The sequence below is a fragment of the Aplidium turbinatum genome, chromosome 5, assembly GCF_918807975.1.
Source record: "Aplidium turbinatum chromosome 5, kaAplTurb1.1, whole genome shotgun sequence".
Taxonomy (NCBI): domain Eukaryota; kingdom Metazoa; phylum Chordata; class Ascidiacea; order Aplousobranchia; family Polyclinidae; genus Aplidium; species Aplidium turbinatum.
Window position 1 is genome coordinate 28,186,032 of NC_137476.1, and position 25,433 is coordinate 28,211,464.

The 25,433-nt window shown below is 37.2% G+C and overlaps 1 protein-coding gene across 1 annotated transcript; it reads left to right on the plus strand.

Annotated features, from left to right (window-relative positions):
* Positions 1–13,448: 13,448 nt before the first annotated feature.
* On the plus strand, positions 13,449–24,774 carry LOC145771098 (contactin-associated protein-like 4). The gene is made up of 6 exons (XM_082582838.1): positions 13,449–13,508; positions 13,883–13,955; positions 16,840–16,977; positions 20,375–20,526; positions 23,493–23,631; positions 24,581–24,774. The coding sequence occupies exons 1-6, from the start codon at positions 13,449–13,451 to the stop codon at positions 24,772–24,774; spliced, it is 756 nt and encodes a 251-aa protein (XP_082438964.1).
* Positions 24,775–25,433: the final 659 nt, after the last annotated feature.

Genomic DNA, 25,433 nt, shown 5'->3' on the forward strand with positions numbered 1-25,433 from the left:
GTACTGTCGTTCTACATTGTTAACTTAACTTTTAAAGAATAGAATTGCTATGAGTCAGGAATCATGGTTAAGTTCTGCTTTGATTGGAAAGGCGCCACCACAAGCATTACAAGCTCTACACACGACCATATAACGCAATACAATGGCAGATCTACGTGTCGATGAAGTACAGTAGGAATGCGGTAAGGCATCTTACAAAACTTGATTGCTAGATTGAATTTCGAGACGCGGCCAGCACTCCCGTGATTTGTCACAACCTAATATCCGCCATTTTCAAGTTTTCGAGATAAATGACTTTTTGTGTTTATAGCTGTAAAGTTAACAAGGTAAAACACTCGAAGTTGACTTTTGGAAGGCTGGAGCGGACAACCAAACAAAATTTTTAAGAATGAAATTTGAGCCAGGTTTTTTTTGTCTATTAAAATATGGCTTATATTTGGTTTTGCCAGATAACTAGTTATAAAAAAAGTATTAGGTTTTTATGAGGAAACCTAATATATACTCTCGATGTTGACTTTAACCGCCTTATTGGCTTAATTAATGTTATGTTTTTGTATGATAAAGCCTCATATAAGCTAAATGTTGACTTTGACCACACTATGTTGGCTTTGTAAGCAGTAGTGCCGAAGTAGGGGGGGGGGATGGGGGGATATATCCCCCCAATATTTTGGCAGCATCCCCCCCAACAATTTAGAAAAAAATATTTGCTATGAAGTTGTAGCCTACTTCGATTTAGTTGTGTGCAAGCATCTTGCATTGCTGTTGTTTTTCTTTTATTGATGTTTGATCACAGTTCTAAATTGTCTTGGATTTGACGCTAGCCAATGAAGGACCTTCATTGAAGGTATTAAGGACGAGTTGGACCAGGCCACCGGCCACGGCACTGCAGTAATGCTTATGAGGAGACTCATTGTTTTAATCTCCTGTGCAGGCCTTGCGTCTCTGGTATGCAATGGATTAATCTCCTGCGTTTAATCGCAGCTCCTAACTATAGCGTCTGCTGTTCTAATCTAAAAGAGCTTAGCAGACATTGTCCAAGTTGGAAAAACCTCTCTATTCTCAAATACTTCAGTTGATTAAGATCCTCTTAGTTTGCCCGGTAAGCTCTGCTGCTTGTAAGAGGTCATTTTCCAATCTTCATAGATTGAAAACCTTTCTGAGAAATACTTTGGGACAGGAGAGGTTGAATGCTAGTATTATTTGAAACATTCACCAAAATATTCTTAAAAATATCAAAAGAAGACAATATAAATTTCTCGGCAATTTAATAAGATTGCAAAAACTGGAACATTTCTCTATAGGCCTAACTGGTAAAAATTTAAAAAAGCGAACACCTGGCAAACAAAGACAAACTCATCTGAAACAATTTAACGACAAGACAGAAGCGATCATTCATTCAACATATCATGAATAAAGTAAACAATATCACACCAAATCAGAAGAATCGGTTTATTTAAATACAGAGCTTTCGCCACACAAGTGTGGCTTCATCAGTATAAACTTATTCAAATAGAAAAAATTTTTCTTAATTTTAAAAAGCGAGCACCTGGCAAACGGATACAAACTCACCTGAAACAATTTAACGACAAGGCAGAAGCAATCATTCATTCAACATCAGAGGAATACTTGGTCTAATTATTCGTTCGATGCCGTCGGTGCCTGGTTCAGGCAAAGCAATTGAAGAAGAAGGAATGTGTTGAATATACAGCAGACGCGTAAACACAAATATCAAAGTTATATCTTAGGTTTTCAAACATAGTTAGTGCTGACGTAGCTCGACAGGTTTGGGTGGTTGTTCGTACTTAAAAGTCCTAATTGTTTTTATGTTTGTGGATATCATTTGCCTGCTTCGAATGGCTCTGCGACCTTTATCATAGGGTTTTGTTTGGTCAATATTCATGAAGTTTACGACTTTCGCTGTTTACTTCATTCCGACGCAAAATAATTTCATTTTCAAACATTTCTTTCTTGAAACTTTCAACGAAACTGATTTTTATGGTTTTAAATTTTTTCAGTTTGATTTCAACTATTACCTGTAAAAATAAACTTTACACTACACCTGTTTTATTTTTTGAAACAAACTACTGATTTCAGACTGTAAAATTCAAAACTATAAGATATAACTTCAACAATTTGTTTACTCACAAAAAAAGAGCTACTTGAAGCAATTGTTTTCCATACAAATCATGCTCTAGTCGCTTTCAGTCATTCCAGTGTCAGAACTCACGTCATTGCTAGTACAGACAGCGTGACATCGAAGTTTTATGTTAGTGTGCGAGTTGCTTAGACTAGTCTTTAAATATTTGCAACTGCCATCAGAACGATTGAACATATTAAATCTCTAAAAGTTTCAACAAAGTAAAAACAGCAGTTTATTTTAACACTAGAACTCTCAGCCTATCTCCAGAACTGGCGACTGAAACTGAGCGAAACCAAAACTGTGGCAGCAGCTTTCCACCTCCATAATCGGGAAGCTGATCGTGAGCTACACGTCCAGAACAACGGAAAATCTCTGTCCTTCTGCCCCGAACCAAGACATCTTGGGGTGACACTGGACAGATCGCTCACATACCGCCACCATTTGGTGTCACTGCGCAAGAAACTCACATCCCGCGCTCCCCTACTCAAGCGCCTGACAGGCTCTAGCTAGGGGGCGAGGGCTGACACTTTGCGTGTAGCAGCCTTAGCCCTTGTCTACTCTTCAGCAGAGTAGGCTACTGTGCACCTGTTTGGTGCCGCAGTGCTCACTGCCATAACATCGACACTGCCATGAACAGCGCCCTGCGCACAGTGACCGGATGCCTGCGTCCCACACCATTGGACAATCTCCCCATTCTCGCTGGCATCCAACAAGCTGAGCTTCGTCGCGAAGAAGCCACTCTGTCCCTCGGTCGACGGGCACTGAAACCTAACCACCTTCTCCAGCACAAGATCTCTGCTCTCCCAAACAAGCACCCCATTCGACTGAAATCAAGACACGCATTCGTTCCAGCCGCTCAACTTCTTATCAACGAAGCTGATGTACAAGACATCTCTGCGGCTGCTTGGGCGGACCATAAATGGAGTTCTGAATGAAAGTCAACCGCCACCAGACTCTATTTGTTCATCCCCGACGCCGACACACGCCCCATCGGTCTAACACTACCAAGACAGGCATGGGTGCGTCTCAATCGTCTCCGTACAGGCGTCGTTTTTTTCCGCTCAACCATGCACCAATGGGGAATGGCCTCTTCTTCCTTCTGTGAATGTGGTGCCGAGGAACAGACCGCAGACCACATCACCAATAACTGCTCCATCTTCAAGCCACCTAACGGAGTAGAAGGTCTGCGTGACATGGATGATGAAACCAAAGACTGGCTGCTCTCTAGTAGCCTTTCAGTGTAGTCCGGGAACATCGTGAATCTGGGGTGGTAAAAGGATAGATCCCTCGGCCCCAGACGCTCACACGACGACAACGACGAACGACGAGAAAAAGTCTATAGCCTACTCACGGAAGGTGTTGAAACCAACACCTATACGTTACTTATTAATGAGAAACCACATCACTTTGAGTGACGTGTAAACTTTTATTTGAGCAGACATGTGAAGTTTGCTACGTTTAAACATAAGTCAAGGCTACAAATTATGATTTCATAAAACTAAAATTGTAGTTTTGTTGATAGTGTCTCGATAGTTATTATTGCAGGGCGGCGCATTCCTTGCATTCAATAAGTTTTCCATCACAATTTCCACATGTTGGCTTTCCGCAGTGGTGGCAAATGGTTACAGTGTTATTGTTGCTGTCCAGCACATTTTCGTCGCTTTCTAGAAGATCTGGCAAGTTCTTCTTCCGTTTTGTTAGGTATGATTTAGCATTTTTGTCTACAAAGGCGCTTCTCACTTCTTCAAGCAGTTACAAAATAAACTCAGGATGGTTAATAGGGTGGGCCGTTTTTGACTTTTTTTCGAAATTCAAAAACGGCTAGTTATAAAAAGTGGCACATGCATGAAAAAATTACGTGTGCAAAATTTCATCAGTTTGGGGGTGCATCTTTTGCCCCCGCAGGGGGGCCAAACTTTCAATTTTTTTTTAAAAAATGGGAAATTTCACTTTCCGTTTTAACATAATTTTTTTTATAATTTTTCTAATGGCTAGTTACAAATTGTAAGTGGAATGTACCCAGAACTTTCTTATGTAAAGGCATGTTCGAAGCTTCAGGTTTACTGCCCCCGCATCGACGACAAAAATGCTGAATTTTCACCAATTTGAGATGCTATTTTGTCATTGCTCAATAAACAAACTTGTCGCAAAAGGGCGAGATGGTGTTAACGCTGTACGCTCATTTATGTTCTGTCCATTAACTTTGCAGGATGATACGAATGAGGTACGAACATCAGAACATAGTTATGATAAAGAGTTACAAAAAAAAATGAATAACGTTTTGAAGTCAAATTCTAGAGGTGGACCTAAATTTCACTAAATTTGGACCAAATGAAAGAATCTACAAAGCAAAAATATTTGAAATCGGTTGTTGTACTTGGAGCCTGAGTGTTCCAATTTTCTGCAATGTACTTGCCCGCAGGAAAATCGTGTCCCTGTTACAGAACAACAGTTCCTTCTTGATCAAAGAACAACTCGCATAATGGTGATTGATAAACATGATAAATCGGTAACAAAATCTAAGTTTAAACGTTTTCCGAGGAGAGTCGCAACTCAAATGGAAAGTAGGCCTATCATGTGCATAAATTTGCAAAGCATATATTTTGATGGCCGAAAAGATTAAACCATCAAACAAAATGGAATTGCCGGGCGACTTCGAAAACATTTCGCAGTTGAAGAGCACAATAGCCTACTTTACTTGAGGAGCCAAGTTCTCATTTCAATGGTCATTTTACTGTAGCCAACTGATCTAATGTGTCAATTAGCTACCGGGATTCTTGAATATCTTGGATCCAATAAAATTAGCTACGATAATGTAATGGCAATTGGATGCGATGGAACCGCAATAAACAAAGGTCAAAAAGGCGTCGTGATAAAGCTCCTGGAAGATCATGTCCAAAAGCCACTTTAATAGTTAATATGCTTACTCCATAGTAATGAATTGCCTCTTAGGCATCTTATAAAAGATATGGCAATACTAGCAGACCTGATAGCTTCACTGGGCCCATTATAAAGCAGCTAGCCACTGTCACACAACCAGATGTTGTAAAATATAAAGCAGTTCCGGCACCAGAGATTGAAATTGATGAAAATGACCTCAGTACTGACCAAAAATATTTTTTACACATGCACAGAGCAGTGAAAAGTGGAGATATAGGCTATCATTATCAATTCATTTCGCATATAGGAGTCCAGGTATGATGAACCACTCAAGATGGTTGAACACAGCCAATAGAATTCTACGTTTATATGTTGCATCTAACGCGTCAGCTGTATTGGTGGAACGTGTGGACCATATTATGAATGTTTATATTCCAGTATGGTTTGCCATTATACAGGAAAGCAATTTCACTAATGGCCAAAAACATTTCTTTAAAATTCTACACTCTGCTCAGAAGCTATCGAATAAAGCTTGCAATATCCTCAACAAAGTAATATAGAGGAATGTGTTTTATGCCCATCCTGAAAACATTTTGATTGCACTCATATGATATACCAAAGAGTAGGCTATGTAAGGGAACTATAGGATGGAGAAGAATTTTTAATTCAAGAATATTATCACCTCACAGCACTCGTCAGCAAAAATTCACCCTGTCAATATTGCAGTTCAGTTCCGAACGTTACTTTGAGATGATGGACTGGCAAAATATTCCAGTTACGGAACCCCCTGCAATGCGTGGTGTTGACAGCAATGTGATAAAAGAGCACATCAAAACAAAGATGCCTTCACAACAGTTGTTTTCTCTGCCACACACAACAGATGCTGATCACATGTGGTGGACAGCGTTGAAAGAGATGGGTAGCCTACTTTAAAGCAATATTACAATCAAATCAAGGAAAAAAAATTCCTAGGTTCCAGTCGAAACAAGATTTTATGATTCATTAGACTTCAACCAGAACTAAATTTGAGCAAAATCTGGGGAACTGGCTAAAAGACCTTGTTGTTTGTTGTATTTTTAACACAATTTCGTTTTTTTTTTGTTAACACAAGTTCTTTTTTATCGTTACATTGCTGTCAAACAAAGTTTACTCTTGTATGTGGTTCTGTAGTAGCCTATCAAGTGAACGTTTAATGGTTTGTAAATGACAAATTTGTGTAAACAAAATCATGATAACAATTCACGTGGAACTGTACAGTACATTCCATTTACGGAACCTGCAGATCATATTGCTTTTATTCTGAAGTAAATTATAGGATTGCGTTTGATAGCTGCAACTGATCAAACGTAGCCTACTATTGCTTTTAATTTAAGCAAGATTACGTCTTATAGTTTGTCAGTTCGTATCATCCTGCAAAGGTAGTGGACAGAACATAGGCTAAATGAGCGTACAGCGTTAACGCCATCTCGCCCTTTTGCGACAAGTTTGTTTATTGAGCAATGACAAAATAGCATCTCAAATTGGTGAAAATTCAGCATTTTTGTCGTCGATGCGGGGGCAGTAAACCTTAAGCTTCGAACATGCCTTTACATAAGAAAGTTCTGGGTACATCCCACTTACAATTTGTAACTAGCCATTAGAAAAATTATAAAAAAATTTATGTTAAAACGGAAAGTGAAATTTCTCATTTTTTTTCAAAAAATTGAAAGTTTGACCCCCCTGCGGGGGCAGAAGATGCACCCCCAAACTGATGAAATTTTGCACACGTAATTTTTTCATGCATGTGCCAATTTTTATGACTAGCCGTTTTTGAATTTCGAAAAAAATCAAAAACGGCCCACCCTAATGGTTAATTCTGCAACTGTTTGCAAACAATTGCAAACGCACTTGGATCTGACTTACGCTATAATCCAAAAATTGCACTCGGCATGTGACAATTCAGCAAGTGATTCAACTTACCAAGTACATTTCAGCTACTGCCAAGTCAGCAAATGAGACTAAGCAGCGTTTAGACTACATGCGTTTTTCTTGCGTAAGCACTCCGACTAAACGCATCGCTCGATCCATTACACACAAGTGAATGGAACTGTTTACACTGTGCACGTATTTCGTGCGTTCGCACTCAGACAATCGCAAGCGATCCATCTGAGTGCAAGCTGAAGCTGACGCAACGGATCCTAGGACGGTCACGTATTTGCTAAGTTAGTCTAAGGTAGTTTTGCGAAAAAACACCGAAGTAAGTTAGTTTTTTGTGAAGTATTGATAGAAAAATTACTTTTCACGTTAAAAGTAATTTGTTAGGCAGATTTTGCTAAAGTTTAGAAACTTAAGACTGTTTGAAAGGGTTTTATTGTATTTAGCAAGATAGATGTCTCTCAGTAGTGTTTTTCTTGATCAAACTTAATTTATTTTTCATTCTTCAAGGTTTAGGCCACCGTTTTGAACTTTATGTTCGATAGATTGTTACACATAAAAAATCTATGATTATGAAGTAACAGTGATCATATTTCCCTTCATACATTGAAATAGGCTAAATTGATTGTCAACTAGTTGAGTGAGCAATGTGTTTGTAGATTTACTACTGTACCATTCCTATTGTACAACCTAGTTTACATTGGTTTGTTTTAGGATGAAACCCTCGGCCCTAGAACCCCATACGACGATGATCTTATTCCTCTAAAAAATGCATACCTTGAGCATATTGCATAAAAACAAAGTGTAGCTGATACAATCGCCATCACCGAACACTGTTTTGGCTTGTCCATTGCACATTGTAGACAAAATAAAGTAATATACGGTACCTTTTCAGAGGTTTATAGGCTATATATCTCAGTCACATTTTGCTATAAGCATCAAAACTGCATTGATGTGTAGTTTGTTGATTACAATTTGATTTGTTTTGCAGATATGTTTGTGGTCTTATCGGACTCGTGATGATTCTTCTGCTGTTGAAATTTGAAGTCTTGCACTTTCCACTTCATCAAGTAAAGTCCATGATAAAGAATTTAAACTACATAATCATTGTATAGTCATGGGAATATATTGGTTCTGCAACGCAGCAAGCACAAAGTATTGCAAGTTTACTTTTCTGTTCGAAAATGGAAAATTGCGAATCTGAGGGCATGGGTTCGATACCCTGTGGATTGGAACTATACTCATAATTACAGTTGGGCGTGATCTTGATCTTGGAGATCAAAATCGTGATCTGATCTTGATCATGGAGATAAATTTTATTTATGTGATCTTGATGGAAACGAACGGCTTCTCAAATAACTCTAATTTCTGCATCAACTACCAATCCACAACTCATAGCACACCTCTCATAATCAACTCATAATAATCACCATAATAATATTACAATAACTACACCACTATTTATATAGTTGGTTGTTCAGTCCAGTAACTTCGAGAAGGTTACGCAAGGTTACATCATAAAGAACCATTGTTCTATCAAGCAGCATTTAAATGTAAACAACAGAAGTCTCTAGAAAGTCACGTAGGGAAAATGATTCCAGAAAACACGTTTTACATAATACAGATTTCGTAATCAGAGGTCCATTCGTAAACAACCTTGTGACATCATGACAAACGATATTGGCAATTGTGAAAACAACAGAACGTTCCAGATACAGAATAATCTAGAATTACGTTGCAGAACAACGACTTCACAATTAGAGGTTACTACTGGTCATTGACCGATAATAACATACCGCTCAAGAATTCCATAATGAAAACAGCACATTCTGTCAAGACGCAAAGCAGCCCGACGCGAGGCTTTGCACATTGATTGTGACATACGCCCCCCCCTTAGAATATTGTTGCAAACAATATAACAACACAATCAATACAAAACACACCACAAAACAATTAATTACTCAATAATCAATTCTCATAAGTCCATCGTTGCATGATCTACCAACGATAACTTTTCTCAAAACAATAGTCACGTTTACTGCGAAAGTTTCCAACGTCCTCAGCAACTTCAGTGCATCGGCGAGCAAGATGACCCATCTTCTTACATCGGAAACACTTCTTCTCCGGACAGTCCTTGGCCAGATGACCTTCTTTATGACAGTTGTAGCAAGCCTTTTCATCAAAAGGGCAGCTCCTGGCTATGTGTCCAATCTCTCCACATCGGTAGCAGTGGTTGTCACGGCAACGTCTGTTTTCCGAATGTCCGCCGTCAGCAACGCACTCCCTGGCGAAATGTCCGCGTCTACCGCATCTATAGCAAACTCCAAATGGTCGTCGCCTGCCTCTTCTCCTCGGTTCATCGCGCTCGTAATATCCGTCATCGTGAGATCGTTGCTGATTATCTGCAGAACAATCTCGAGCAAAGTGACCATTCTTGCCACAAGAATAACAAGTAACTTCAGAATTTCTCTCAATAACATTTCCGATTATAAGATCAACTAAAGAGTTTTGTAAACATAACGCTTTCACAGTCCCGGTAAGGTAGGGAGTATCGATATATATCTTCGCTAACGGTCCCTGAATTGAAGTGTTATTTATCTTTATCACATGGCCAGTTTTTCCCGTTAACTGATTGTCATTTACTAAATCTCTCCTCACCATTATACCCGTAGAACCAGAATCACGTAAAACTTTTACCTTTTTGTTTCCAACTTTTCCATCCACTACTGGCAGGTAATCTTCAGCTATTATTTTTTCGCAAACATCTTCATCCGGTTTCTCCTCCCCAAGCGTGGGTTCAGGAATTATTAACGCACAACCGCATCGATAAACGTCCTCTGTGTTTTTCTCATTCTTTCCAGACTGATTGGAAAGGGAAAACGACTTGTCCTTGCATTCCTTCGCTTCGTGTCCTTGCCTATTGCAACGATTGCACCACTTCCTCGATTCCTGATGATTTCTATTAGTCTTTCTCCGGCAGTTAACAGACTTATGACCTAAGCCATTACAATTAAAACAACGTACTTCTCTTGGAACCGCACCTCCTTTAAAATTATTTGTTTGCTCCTCGTCATTATCGCATGACAACGTCTCTTCAGTCGACAACTTCTCATCATGAGCAACTAAGTACTGTTCTGCCACACTGGCTATGTCTTCTAGAGTCTTCGGACTTCTCTCCATTAAATAAATAGACAGATCTTTTGAACATGAATCTGTGAATTGTTCCTTAACTATAAGGTTTGCCAATCCGTCCAATGATTGTTCGGCCCCCGAAAGTTCAAACCATTTTAACAAAAGGTTTCTTAAACGTTCAATAAATTGACCTGGGCTTTCGTGTCGTTCAGGCTTTGCCTCACGGAATCTTTGACGGTATCCATGCTCGGTAAAATTGTATCGCTTTAACAGAGCTAACTTCAATCTATCGTAATCCATGGCGTCTTCTTGTGAAAGTCTTGAATATACATCAAGAGCTTGTCCCGATAATAACATGCTTAGCTGGGTAGCCCACGTCGACTTCTCTAATTTGGCTATTGTAGCATATCTTTCAAATCTTAACAAATAACTATCCAACTCATCTTTTTCTTCAACAAATGATGGCAAATCTGGACGTCTAACTTGCGCCACAATAACATCTCGAGCATTATCATTAGTAGAATTAGATCGCTCACCAATGTCCAGCTTTTGTCTTTCTAATTCAAGTTTTAACTTTTCCAATTCATATTGCGCTCTTCTTTCTTCAGCTTCTGCTTCGTACTGCCATTGAGCACGTTTTTCTTCAGCTTCTCGTTGTGCTTGTTTTTCTTCAGCTTCGCGCTGCGCCCGCTTCTCCTCTGCTTCAGCTTCTAGTTGTGCTCGCTTTTCCTCAGCTTCAAGTTGTGCTCGCTTTTCCTCAGCTTCAAGTTGTGCTCGCTTTTCTTCAGCTTCAAGTTGTGCTCGCTTTTCTTCAGCTTCAAGTTCTGCTTTCCTTATTTCACGAGCAGCTCTTCTATCTTCTCTTTCGTCAGCTTCTTGCTGAGCTTTTTGGGCCATTATCTTGTGATACTCTTCCATCACAAACTGAGACTTCTCATTGTCACTCAGCCCCATTCGTTCAGCCATGCTCCGTAAGTCTTCAATCATCTCATGTTTGACGGTATCCGCCATTTTGACAGCTTGTTGTTAATTTATTATTCTTTCAATAAACCTTTCGGTATTGTTCGGTTTTTCTAATCCGTTTTTCGGTTTGTTCTTTTTCGGTAATTCCCGGACGAGCCCCCAGAATGTCACGATTTCTTTCTATCTCTTACCAGGAAAAAGACTTGGAAAGATTCAATGACGTAGTTTAATGGGTTATAACCGAAAAGCAGTCAATTAAATGTCGAATAATTCTACTAGCGAAATGATAATCTGACTTCTTGAAGAACTTTAACGAACGGCTTCTCAAATAACTCTAATTTCTGCATCAACTACCAATCCACAACTCATAGCACACCTCTCATAATCAACTCATAATAATCACCATAATAATATTACAATAACTACACCACTATTTATATAGTTGGTTGTTCAGTCCAGTAACTTCGAGAAGGTTACGCAAGGTTACATCATAAAGAACCATTGTTCTATCAAGCAGCATTTAAATGTAAACAACAGAAGTCTCTAGAAAGTCACGTAGGGAAAATGATTCCAGAAAACACGTTTTACATAATACAGATTTTGTAATCAGAGGTCCATTCGTAAACAACCTTGTGACATCATGACAAACGATATTGGCAATTGTGAAAACAACAGAACGTTCCAGATACAGAATAATCTAGAATTACGTTGCAGAACAACGACTTCACAATTAGAGGTTACTACTGGTCATTGACCGATAATAACATACCGCTCAAGAATTCCATAATGAAAACAGCACATTCTGTCAAGACGCAAAGCAGCCCGACGCGAGGCTTTGCACATTGATTGTGACAATCACTTTAAAATTGAAGTTTACTCACTCGAAAGAGGTATGTTTTTAGAATTCGTACTGTGCAAAGTAATTAGTGGCAATTGCAAATATTAAGCCACTGTTCATATGATGTGTATCAAAGAAAATTAGATTTAAAGTTTCAATCTAATTTGGTTAGTGTTGCCATTTCAAAATTTAAAAAGTTTTCTATATTGGTCATAATAAATATATCAACTGCCGCATGTATTTCATGCTGAAGTATGATAAAACATGATTCAACTTTGTTCACACTTCTGTTTTGTGAATTCTAAAAAAAATGTATGCTTTCTTTGACCCAATTTTAGATGTTTGAAAATTTAGAATGGCGGTGCTAAAAAAACTGGACTCTATAGCCAATTTTGGTCATGTAAAGTGGTTTGTTGCAGCAAATCAACCTGACCAATAAATTTTTGAGTTTGGATATAAACATATATATTAAGTTTGAAATGGTATGCTGCCTCTGTTCTGTATAGCTTTTGTATTTTTGTTTGGAGCGGTTTGTCTGCCCGCAGACCTCTGAACGCTTTTATAGCAGACAACAAAAGCAAGGTTACCAGATGGGTAAATGGTGCAATGAACATTGGTATAATTCAGTGAAAGTTGAAAATACTTAGTAGGCTAATACAAATAAAAGCTTCCCATGGAAACTGCACAAAATTTGGCAAAAATGATGCAGTTCAATGGTGTTTAATAAAGAGCATAAAACTAATTCTAAATTTGGTGATTTTTCAGTACTGCAATTATCCTCGACCTTGGGTGTGACGTTGTTATTCTATGCAAACTACGACAACGATTAATAGGCCTAATAGTAACAGTAACTAACTTCTTACAATTCTTAGTTCGGCGATTGACTAGTTAAAAACAACAGTTAGCAATAACAACTACCTTTAACCAGGTTGCTTATAGGGTGCGTACAGGGTGCGAAAGGACAAAAAGTAAGAATTGAATTTTTGTAAGGCGATAATTGCAATACAAAGTTTTGTCCCTTTTTTAGTCGCATCCACCATTTTGCCTAGTGATTATAAGTTTAAGGTCAGAAATTCAGTTTTTTGTCATGTAACTTAATAAGTTTTAATCTCTAGTTAAAAGCAACATTTAGCAATACCAACTACCTTTAACCAGGTTGCTTATAGTATTTTTTTGTGCAGCATCATTAATCAAAAACTTTTTTCAAGTACACAAAAACTGATCTTCAAAATGATCTTGATCTTCAAGATGTAAATCTTAAACTTTAAGATCAGGTTGTTTTGGTGATTTGATCTTGATCTTCAAGATCAAATATTTTTGGTGATCTTTCCCATCTCTGTGAATGGGCAACTAGTCATTGTGAGACTTATTCTGGCAAAATTAACCGGCAAAGTAGTTTTAAAGTTAATTTAAACTTGTTTACAGTGTACAGCAAAAATTAAAAAAAAAACAGCATGACAATTTTGTTTAAAGCAAACCTAATCTTCCTGCTATTTATTGGTTACGGTGGGTGTCAATCACCAGAGGCTGGTAGTTTTTATGGCGGTCCACCAACCTTTATTTGCAATGCTGGTGGGAACGATGGGTCAATTGGTCAACCAACTGTCCATTCCAATGGCAATATTGCCCAGACTCGTACCGGTAAGACTGGATTGAAGGGCGCTAAAGGGCAAAAAGTAAGCTTTTAATTTTATTCTGTTTTACATCCTAATCATAGCATGTGGTTTTATATCATTAATCATCGTAATTACTTCATAGAATTTTGCGGTTTTTTTGTTGCATTCAGGCTGATGCCTTGTGATTATAGATTTATATTAAATTGGCAAAAAGACAAGGAATCTACTCGTTGTTCCCATCGTGATACATGCCATTAGCTTTTTTTCCAAAGACGCGGCGGCCTGATCTTGATGGTCGTTAACACTTTTTGTAGAAATCGCCGACAATCGCGCACACTTTCAACTCTTTGTTTAATTGCATTCAGTACAAAGTAATTTTCTTGATTGAAATATTTTCAGGGAGAACGAGCAACTTCAGAAAATATCAGCGAAAGATTACGAAAGCTTGAAAAGGAACAAGAAAATTTCAAATGTATTTAATTATTTGCAAGCGAATTATGAAAATATTCCACAATTAAAGCAAATTAACGTGTAGGCCTACAGTTTAGCCTTAATTAATAAAGAATATTTATTTAAAAGTGCTCCACTACATTAACTTGCTACGGTACTGAAAACAAGTATCGTAAAAATGAACATACGCCGACAAAAAAAAACAGTTTTCATTAAATTTTTTAGTTTGTGCTGCAATACGCATACTGTAAATACTGAACAATAAATACTATACTACAAAAAATGTTCAATGCCAAGCAAAAAAACATTCTATTTAAATTAATTTTAATTCAATTAATTAATTTATTTTATTATATTTTATTATTTTATATATTATGTTATTATTATATTATTTTATTAATATTAATAATATTGTATTATTATTATATTATATTTATTATACTATTTATTATATTATTTTATTTATATTTTATTTATTATTTAGTTTATTTAATTATTTTAAATTTAATTATATAATTTATTCTATTATTTTACGAAAAACACTCTGTTTGAATAAGGACCTTCTGATGATCCTCTTTTAAGGGTGAAACAGGCTGTAGTGGTTTTATAGAGACTAATAACTATATTTGAATTCCTGGAAATACTGTATATTTTACTCGTGCCAGTTCAATCAATCTGTTAGTTACATAGCCGAGTGGTGAGAGCACTGTTTTAGCTCTCGAAAGGAGGCCGGTTCGATACCGCTCAAGACCATATAAATGTGTCTTTAGAAAGACACTTAAAGGCTTGCTTGAAGGTGGACACAAAGATTGGCTTCCTTGCCTTCCTGTCCACTTAATCTAAACCTTCAACTACCGGGCGTATACCTCGATAAGATGACAATTAATTTTATACTGCTAAAAATTGATTTTGTAATTCCAAATTATGTTTAATTCAGTGTATTCAAATAGAGTAAGTTTCATATGAAGAAATGTTCTATTTGATAATTCCCTAAACAAATATTATTTATTATATCGAGTTCAATTTGTTAGCTCTACTGTAGGGAGTATTTTTGTCACACATTTCAGTGATCGCTTGATGCTTTGTTGTACATGGCATTTGAAAGCCACGCAACAAATTTAAGGCTAATCGACGTTAGTTTTGCTTATCGACTTTTGGACTGAAAATGTACACTTGACGCTATTTCATGAAACTACAATGAAGGAACGACACTGTATTATCTATGAACTTGGCTCAATGCCAATCTGCACGCTTTCGTTCTCGGTGTGCTGCAATAACATCAATGACTCCACTAATATTATTTGATTAGTCTTTTTATGTTCTTTTGTTTCAGGCTGTTTTGTGAGATAGCCTAGAGTCAGTGACGTATGTGCAGGGGAAAGGCATTTGGCTTTTCCTCTTGTTTAAAAGAAAAGTTGCAGTAATTTAGCGAAGTAAAGCACGGCATTCAATATGTTTTGGATAACACGTCAAAGCAAATAACAATATTGTTATAAACTAAGCAAATACTAAATCCATAGCTCAATCGCGCATACTTTTACAATGTTTAATAAAATGTAATGTAGTTTTGGCATTGCTAAAATAAAATAATATTATTTAAAGAGTAGTTAGTCTCTTGTTCACCTAAAAATATTAACAACCTGTTTTACCCTATTTGGCATCATCAAAATGTTTTTATTCAAATAGAAATATTTAAATATAATATTATTATACAAGAAATGCTATCAATACTGTAAGAAAGTTTATAATGCTAAGCAGAGCAAATTATTTTAAATATAAGTTAATTACATTCACCTATAAACCTAAACAGCCTGTTTCAACTTTATTGGGATCATCGACAAGTACTTATTCAAACAGTAGAGAAAATGGCTGATGATCTTGCAGCCATTGAACCTGGCCATCCCAGGTGTCCAAGTGGAGCTCTCCCTGGAGCAGTGTATTAAGGGTATATTTTCTAGTTCTCAACCAACTAAGTAACCAACTTCAAGGGATTGCTAGCTTGCTTGTGAAGTTCTCTGTACCAATGTAGTGTCAATCAACAGATATTTGTACATGACAGATGGTCTACACAACACTTGATTATGATTGATTGGGACACTGAACTGAAAACTGAGTCTCTATTTTTGACATTCCTCAGTGTTGAAGAAGTATAGGGCATCCTTGAAAAATCTTTACGCCTTCCGAAGTAGCCAGACCACCTTCAGTCAATGGATAGAGGAATTAGATCACGACTAAAGCTTGCACAAAAGTGGCAGGTTACAAGGCAAGAAGTCGTTCCTCGAGGCAGCGACTTAGCATCAGAAGAATTATGTTTATATGTAGAGCCAAGAAGCATTTCAGCTTCAATTACCAATAAAAATCATTCATGCTAAGCCATCGCAATTTTTGCATAAAATTGCTTCAAATACTTAAAACGTCTTTTAGTGTTACAGAAATTAACACTATACAAGGTCTATAGGCTTCATAGGTAAAATTAGCTAAAAATGAACATGAAATGTTGCTAGGAAAGGTGATCTAATTTCAACGCAAAATTTGGCGTGGACGTTTATTTTACTCATAACAACAATGCACCAAACGATCATAACAAAATTCAAAGTTTGTATCATTTCATGGCCATCTACTGTACTTTATAAGAATATGATTGAGTAGACTCGCGAACAATACAATCTTATTTACATTACAAGACATGTAACTGAGTCATTCATACAAGCAATGTTGTGAGTATGACCCCTGTCAGAAGATATTTCTTCGTTTTTGCTTTGTTTTTTGTGTGCTACAACAGGTTTAAACATTTAAATCAGTATCGTATATTTAATTGACCTCAAACTTGGTTTGGGTTTTTATTATTACAATAGCCTACATTCTCTTCTATCAAACTTAAATTAATATTTAATGTTTGATTAAAGCATCTTTGATCAACCCTCCAAAGTCATGCGGCTACATCGATGGAACAGCTGACCAATCAGGAGTCTACTTGATATCACCTAATAGTTCAAGTGTGGCGCCATTTTTTGTTTACTGCAACTTCACAGGAACAACTACAGGTATACAATAAATTGCTTTATGGCATTGTATACTCTAAAAATGTTTAAAATACCTGTTAAATTCAGACAATTAGCATCAAACTTTATCCCTAACATATGTACTGTATGTTATACTACAGTAAATGCTATTAATACTACAAAGTGCTCAAGATCAAGCAGGGCAACTTACAGTAAATTCAGTTATTTTGTAATTCAGTTACTTCTTCTTCGTTTGAACCTTCTTCGCCACTCCAAGGGTCAAGGATTTCTGTCTTTTACTATCCTAAAGCAGTGGTGGCGACTTTGTCTATAATTATGTGTGGATAAGTGTCGAACAGCCACTGAATTGACTCGTTATCCAGTTCACGCATACTACACTATTTAGCGCATGGTAGATGTCGCTGTTACAGATGGTATGGTCTGCGATTTGTTCCTCCGTGCCACAATCGTATGTTGGAGTGGAATAGTCCGACGCCAGTACGCAAGCGTTGGAGCCATACACAAACTTTTCTTGATAGAAGCATTCTGGTGGTGGCGCAGCCGGTGTTGGAAATAAAACTGTGGAGTTTTGAGGAGTTCTTCTTCCACTCCGAGCTCCATTGGTAGTTTTCCTAGGTAGCCGCACTGATGGATTGGTCTTCGGCACTTTTCATCAGGAGTTGTGCGGCACCTACAAATAGATGTCTCGATTTCAGTCGCCGGTTGCTCGCTTACAGACTCGTAGAGACTTAAGTGGACAAGTGGTTGCGGTTTATAGCACGGCAAAAAAGAGACAGAATGGCTTCTTCGCGACAAAGCTCAGGTGGTTGGATTCCTGCAAGGACAGGGAGATTGTCCGATGGTGTAGGTTGCGGGCATCCAGTCACGATATGCAAGACGCCATTTATACCAAAGCGCAGGGTGTCAACTCAGCCTCACCAACCAGAGCCGACGAGTGGCCTTACCAAAGCTGTGCAATGTGCAATGTGCATGTTAAGATTTTTTTGAGTAGTGACTACAAGTGTTGACGGTAACTGAGCAACCTGTCCAGGACTACTCTCAGATATTTAGGGTTTCGGCAGAATGACAGGGTTTATCCATCGGTGTTAATTTTGAGCTCGCGCTTTGCTTCCTGGTTGTTTAAATGGAAAGCTGTCGTCACTGTTTTGGTTTCGCTGAGCTTTGATCTTCTTCTCTGGTGGTATGCCGAAAGTGTCATCATATTTTGGTTTACTGTCTCTTCTAATGTTTCCCAATGACTCGACAGGTGTAGAATAGCCAAGTCATCGGTATAGGCGTACTTTGCAGATACCGTGTTTGGCAGGTCCAGGGTGTGAATTTTATACAGAAAGGGAGCTAGGACAGATCTCTGAGGGACGCCAACGCATAACTTTTGAACTCACGACACAAAAGTGGAATTTTTTTGATCTTGCCTGCAAGATATCTAAGTACAAAAAGAGTCATTTGAGCTTTGCACATTTTGTACAGTTGCTCAACCTCCTGGGTTGTGCTATTGCTCAGACATATTTGGTCTTTTTAATGAAATTGGTATAGATTACAACCATTAAAATAGTGCTTGTGATTGACAGTTCAATTAAACATTTAACAGCAGTATTCCTTCGCAATGACAATAAACTTCCAACAGTTCCTATAAGTCACTCTGTTAAGTCACTCCTTGCTCTGCATCCCTTTAAAGGTCCTTGAGAGACTGATCTATGCTCGTGTCGAACTAATAATTGACCCAAGGCTTCCTAAAGAACAAACTGGGTTCCCACACAGTCCGAACGTTAGCTCAGTGGTTACGCACCCGGCTCAAGATCACGCGGCGCAAGTTCGACTATCGGGGTGTGCGCTTGAGCAACGCATTTCAGGACTGCTCTCCATTCAGCTGCATCTAATGGATAGAACAATTTCCCGGCAACAACACTTCAATCATCGGAAACTTCACTCTGTTAATCTCGGTAATCGGCCCTGCGTTAAGAGCCTCTACAAGTATGTGAAACTACTAGGAATTCCTTATCTAGGCTTTGTCAGTCCAAGGATAAAGATTCAAAGCCAACCAACCAAGCAAAACTCAATCTATTGCACGTAAGTATATGCTGTGATTGGTTGGCGGTGGCTTACAAAGCTTACAGGGAATTATCATGTTTAAGTGGCTACCTTCCAGTGAAGTCCGAGAATATCGTGAATCTGAGGTGGTAAATGGTTAGACCCTCGGCTCCAGATGTTCATACTACGACGACGACCAATAACCACGGTAGTTAAATAAATTGCATTGCAGAAATAGTTTTGTAATTTCAACAAATAGTAATTTTCAAATTACTTGAAAACGGCTAACATTACGAAAAAACTAAGGTTATTTTCGGTTATTTTCGAACTAAAAAACATAAAGAAACTTGACAAAAAATCAAGATAAAAAAACAAAACCACAATTTTGTTGCATAGTGTTATCAAAAGAAGCTTTTGCAGGACTTTTGATAAGACTTGAAAACACATTCAAAAAAGGAAACCGGTCGTTATAACCTTCGTCGACGGTATAATTTTAACTGTAGGCCTACAAGTCAAGACTTTTTCTGAAATTTGTCCTATGCAATGTACTGTAACTCAAAATGCAGAGATGTCGAAAAATTTCAGGTCAATACAGCTTCTACTGTAGACAAATGGATATCACAATTTAAAACCTCGAAAGTTACAAATGAAACAAGTAATAGATACCTTAAAGGTTTAAATGATTGACATTTCATTTGATTACTGAACAAATTTAGCTTACTAAATGAAGATTTTAACTATCTTCTTGTGCAACAAACTGATCATGGTTGATTGCTGTAACCTTCCTAATAAACTTACTAAATTTTGTTCTGTCTTTTTCTTTAGTTATTAATTTAGCCATGCTTTCCAGTTCGGTAATTTGCTTAATCTTGTTAAAATGTTTCGTTTTTTGCTTTGCACCATTTGAGTCACCATTGTATTCTCGAATAAATGGCTCTTGCAATACATTACCGTTTTTCAAGCACAATACGTCATTGACTGTAGTAAAACCAACAGAACTATGAAATATTATTTCCTTGGCTAAAAATTTTATATGGATTAGATTTACCCAGCTGTTTAACAGATTTTGTGAGGCATTAACAGCCCAATTTTTGTGATTGTACATTAGAATTGTGTTGCAAAAAAAAAAAAAAAGTAATTGAGCAGGTCATAGTTTGTTAAGATTTCAACCAACATGGTATAACCTAAAAGTCTCCTGGGATCTATAAAAGTGTTTTTTTTGTCAAAAATAAACTGTATCAATTTATCTAGGAGTCCGGGGTTTGATGGTTTGTTCGGTCATAACAAATATGTACATAAATAATAGATAGTTGCTAAACACACTGGTTTTGTAATGTGGCGAAAGACAAAATCACACAACCTTCACGAAAAGAGGTTACTTACATTTCAGAAACTATCATCTCTCACGACAGTACAACTGAGATCAGGGTTGCCAAGTGCGCACCGCACAGATGTTACAAAAGGAAGATTAATTATGACGTCACCTTACCCCAAGCAATTGCTTTAATCGAACAATCACAAAGTTGCAGACAATTTATCAAGGTTGGTAGCTCGATATTGGAACTGCGATATTTATTTTCACGTCATAGGTTGTTGAAGCCTCGTTCAATACATCATTTGTCAAGTAGGCTAATAATCGCAATAAAGATCTGTAACTAAATTCATCAATACTACAAAGAAGCAATTTTGTTCATTTTGATACAGCAAAACTTTGTTGTGAAATAATTTACTGACAATCGGTAAAAAGATAAATGTTGTTGAAAAAGTTGCTTTGAGAAAGTTAAAAGTATGTTTTTTATTGGGGCTACGTCAAACAATAAGTGCGACAATGTATTTCTACACTGTAGAAACAAAAGTCGACTTACGATAGGTCACAGTAAGCAAGGAAAGCCTGCACTTGCACAAATGATTACACAAGCTAACACACTTTTTGTGTCAGCATAGTAAATGTCATTCTAGGGTATATTTTGGGTGCTGAATTCAAAAATCACATCAAATTTTTTGTATTACATCAGGATTTTATGATATCTGAATGATGTTTTGGTAAAAATTGGTAAAATCGACTCCTGATCTATATTGGTATAGACTATGGCGTTTCCTGGAATTTGCACTCTTTTTTGTCAACAAGGTCTGCGATAAAGTCTAAATTCATCACTATAAAGTCTAAAGTCTACACAAGAGATACAAACATAATATTAATGAAAACATTGAGGTATTTCAAGACCTGTTTTATTTTTTTTAATTTTTAATTTTATTGAAGTGTGGTAACTTGAACCCAATTCTTCAAAGTTTATCTTCTAACACTAAACGTTCAACGTCATTTTTTTTACAAGAGTAGGCTACATTGTTATTTTTTCGTGTTAAGAAGTAGGTTTGATGGCTTTGCAAATCCCCAATACATATTTTAAACTTTCTGGTTTTGACATCTTTTCCTTATGTTAGTGCTACAGTTGTGTGTTTGTAATGTCATTCGCTATTATGTTTGCGCAAGCAAAGAAAAATAAAATTGAAGAAATTGAACAGAATAGACACTTAAAAATAGCTTCAATTCTAAAGAAAAAAAGGAAATTCACATGCACATTTGGGAAACGTTACTCTGGACAAACTTTCGCTTGCATGATTTTTGTGAATGTTGTAAGTGGATTTAGGATTTCCATTGATCTATCGTCTTAGGTTTTCCACACAAGCTTTACATGCAACATGTGTGGAGCCCATAATTTGTCCTGATCACCCAGGCGAATTTTAAAGTATGCAAGATATGCTTGTTTCACAAAAGTTGTTATGGTTTGCCTTTGGTTAAGAACAGGAGCCTATAACTGCCACATATGTAACAAAGAACATCAGGGTCATTTTCACACTTTTTTGAAGATGCCATTCTGCTACTTATTCATACCACAAACAGAATTAACACCTTGCTAATATGAAAAAATCTGAATACATGAAAATTCAAATAAGACTGAGTCATAGACAAGTTTCACATAAGCTTAAATCTCCACGTTCAGCGAAAAAGATAAAACCGATGTTATATATCAAAAAGTAGAATGGTACTAAGCATTCAGGCGAAAGTGAATATAACCCTGCCTGTAAGGGATGGTTTATGGACAGTTCTCAGAAGGTACATAAGTTGGATGGTCTGCCATCGTGACGCGACAATTTATCGAAAGACAATTTATCGAACGACAGTTCATCGAACGAAAGTTTATCGAAAGACAGTTCATCGAACGATAATTCATCGAAACGACAGTTCATCGAAACGACTGTTTATTGAAACAACTGTTTATCGAAACGACAGTTTATCGAACGACGAAGCACATATGCAATGGAATACTCAGGGTTTAGGGGTTAAAGGTTAGGGGCTAGGGGATAATGGTTAAGGGTGAAGGGCTAGGAGTTAGGGGTTAGAAGTTAGGGGTTAGGAGTTGGGGTTAAGGTTAGGGTTAGGGTTAAGGGTTAAGGGTTAGGGGTTAGGGGTTAGGGGTTAGGGGTTAGGGGTTAGGGTTAGGGTTAGGGTTAGGGTTAGTGGTAAGTGGTAAGTGGTAAGTGGTCAGGGGTTAGTGGTTAGGGTTTAGGGCTAGGGGTTAGAGGTTAGGGTTAGGGGTTAGGGGTTAGGGATTAAGGTTAGTGGTTAAGGTTAGTGGTTAAGGTTAGTGGTTAGTGGTTAGTGGTTAGGGGTTAGGGGTTAGGGGTTAGGGGTTAGGGGTTAGGGTTAGGTTTTCGATTAACTGTCGTTCGATAAACTGTCGTTCGATTAACTGTCGTTTCGATAAACTGTCGTTTCGATAAACTGTCGTTCGATAAACTGTCGTAGTACCGTCTGCCATAGACAGATGGTCCACTAGCCAGATGGTCTAGGTGACTCTTTTGACCAGTGGACCATCTAGCTAGGGGGCTTCTGACTAGTGTACCTTCTGAAGGTAGGTCGGTCACTCCAATGGTCATGGTGTCATCATACATCTCCAAATGTTACAAAATAAAATCGTTTCCATGATTATGACAAATTTTCAAACACTATTGGCTCATAAGGTCTTTATAAAACGGTAACAGTAAGAGAAAATTCGGCCGAAAAGCCAACATTATGAGAAAAAATATCATGCAAAAATCTCAAAAACCTGATGTGATGGGTAAAATCTGATGTGATTTTTGAAATCAGCCTCAATATACCCCAAATCACATCTTAGATTGCAGAAATAAATTTTTTTATCTTTTTTGTTGGCCTGTGTTATAACTAGGCCTACTAGATCTACGAGTAAGCTTCACCAACTTTACATTGTTTGGTTAAACAACTTGTAAATTTGTTCATTGGACAATGAAACATAAGTTATGAATGCAATTCATTGCCCATTGCAAATTGTAAACAGTTTTTAAAAATATACTTTTTAACACTGATGTTTATTTATTTTTTTCAAAAGTTTCCTGTTCATCTTACCTTTTTCTTACTTACCATGTTCCTTATCAATTCAACGTAATGTAGTAAAAGAGCTAATGACGTCACGTGTGTTGTCTTTTAGTATTACTGTGTTGGATCAGTCATGTTCCAAAAATACAACCCAACACCGGCTGCCTGGTTGTCACGTGATGGATCAGCACAGATATACTGGGGAGGAGCTACGTCACATAGGGACCGCTATTGTGCATGTGGAGAAACTGGTGAGATAGTTTCATTATTAATGGAAAGCTTTTGCGATGATGTTGAGATCACCGACATACAGTTCAAATACAGGAAACGAAATATCAACAACATCAACTCAACTGATGTCAATTTAGAAAAATAGTTGATCTAAATGTTTTTAAGATTATCTACTAAATCAAAACTGCGTTTCTTTTATGGCTAAACATTTGGCCATTTCCATGCGCATTGCAATGCAGATAAGTTTTATACCACACATTGTAATTCCGGGAGGTCATAGTGAGCTGAGCAATTTCAAAGTTAGATTTAAATTTATTCTAATTGTCTAAAAAGGAAATTGTTCTTGTGTTTTATTCAAAACACCTTTGTGGGGAACGTTTCTTAGCATTTTCTATTTGTTGACCACGCTGCCTTTAACACGGCCACGCACAAAACGTATCAGATTAGATGCAATTTCGAAATCACATATGACCTAAAAATGTCATGTTAAAATGAAACAATTTGTTTTAAAATTTGTTGATATGCATATAACTTCTACAAATTAATCTCATCCCTGCCAAAACAAATTGATCTGATTAAAGGCGAGCGATTTAATGTATGGTGAAAACTCAAGTTTGTTAGAAATTAGGCTTAGCACCAATGAAAAACAATTTGGCTAATCTCTCTATATCCAACAGTTGACAGTTTTACTTCAAATAGCTTTACTCGGCTTATAATTAGATGAAGCGTAGGATGCAGAAAGCGAAATATTACAAATTTTATTTAGTTTATTCCATGATAAAGTTGCTTTGGCATGTCATTACAAAACTACGTCTTCCGTAACTTCAACTTAGCCATAAAAGACAACAGGTTTCCTCTTTTTAATTTGCTGCTTTTGCTACTCATCACATTGCTTTCGTTCCAATTTAGTCTTGAACAAAACATAAAAGACCTAACGAAACTTTATATGTCGATATTTTTAAAATGCAGGTACCTGTGAGAACAACAGTTGGAAATGCAATTGTGACAAGAACATTTCCCCTGGAACGTCGGATGAAGGATATTTGACGGATAAGGATTCGCTTCCAGTGACGGAATTGCAATTCGGAGACACTGACCACAGCAGTGAAAGTGGATGGCACACACTCGGTCCATTGATATGCAGTGGACGTAGGCAGGATTAGAACTAATGCGCTGTATTGAAATACAGCGTAGTTGTTGACTTTATAAGAAGCTGATTGTTTATTAGAAAGTGTATTCACTCAATCATTGTTCAATTATTGTCCATTCTATTCTACTTAAAAATTATTCTTATAGATTAATCATTGCATTGTATCCACTATCGCGTGTTGTTCCGCCTGGTGTTAACATTTACAGCTTTTTTGCAAGGATTCCATTTCAACGAAACTTTCTGAAAACTATACGCTTGGCTCAAATTACTGCGTTGAACTATGTGCAAAACCCAAATACGTTTCAATTGAAAACATGGCTTAAATATTTTTGTGTATTTCTGTTTTTGTTGCTTTTTGCAACAAAAGACATGTTTGGAAATAAAAAAGACAATTATTCACTTTTCACAAACACTTTCATCCTTAAATTTCAGGCATTGCGATTTCTTGCTAAATCTCACCGGAGTTATGACTTAATAAACTCAAGTGTGAAAAAAAGAAATTTTGCTGTATGATAATAATGTGTGTTTTATAATACAGTAGAGCTGTATCTATTGCAGATATGTGTTGCTCCCCAACGCTTTACCAAACGAACAGTTTAAGACAGCCCTATAGAAGCGCTGTCAAGTAGGCCTACATTATCATTATTCTGAATCCATTCCTTTACTGAGTTC

Coding starts and splice junctions, on each gene's coding strand:
- LOC145771098 (XM_082582838.1), top strand. CDS start 13,449: ATGGGTCAATTGGTCAACCAACTGTCCATTCCAATGGCAATATTGCCC. Junction 13,509..13,882: donor TATTGCCCAGACTCGTACCG/GTAAGACTGGAT, acceptor AAATATTTTCAG/GGAGAACGAGCAACTTCAGA. Junction 13,956..16,839: donor GGAACAAGAAAATTTCAAAT/GTATTTAATTAT, acceptor GTTTGATTAAAG/CATCTTTGATCAACCCTCCA.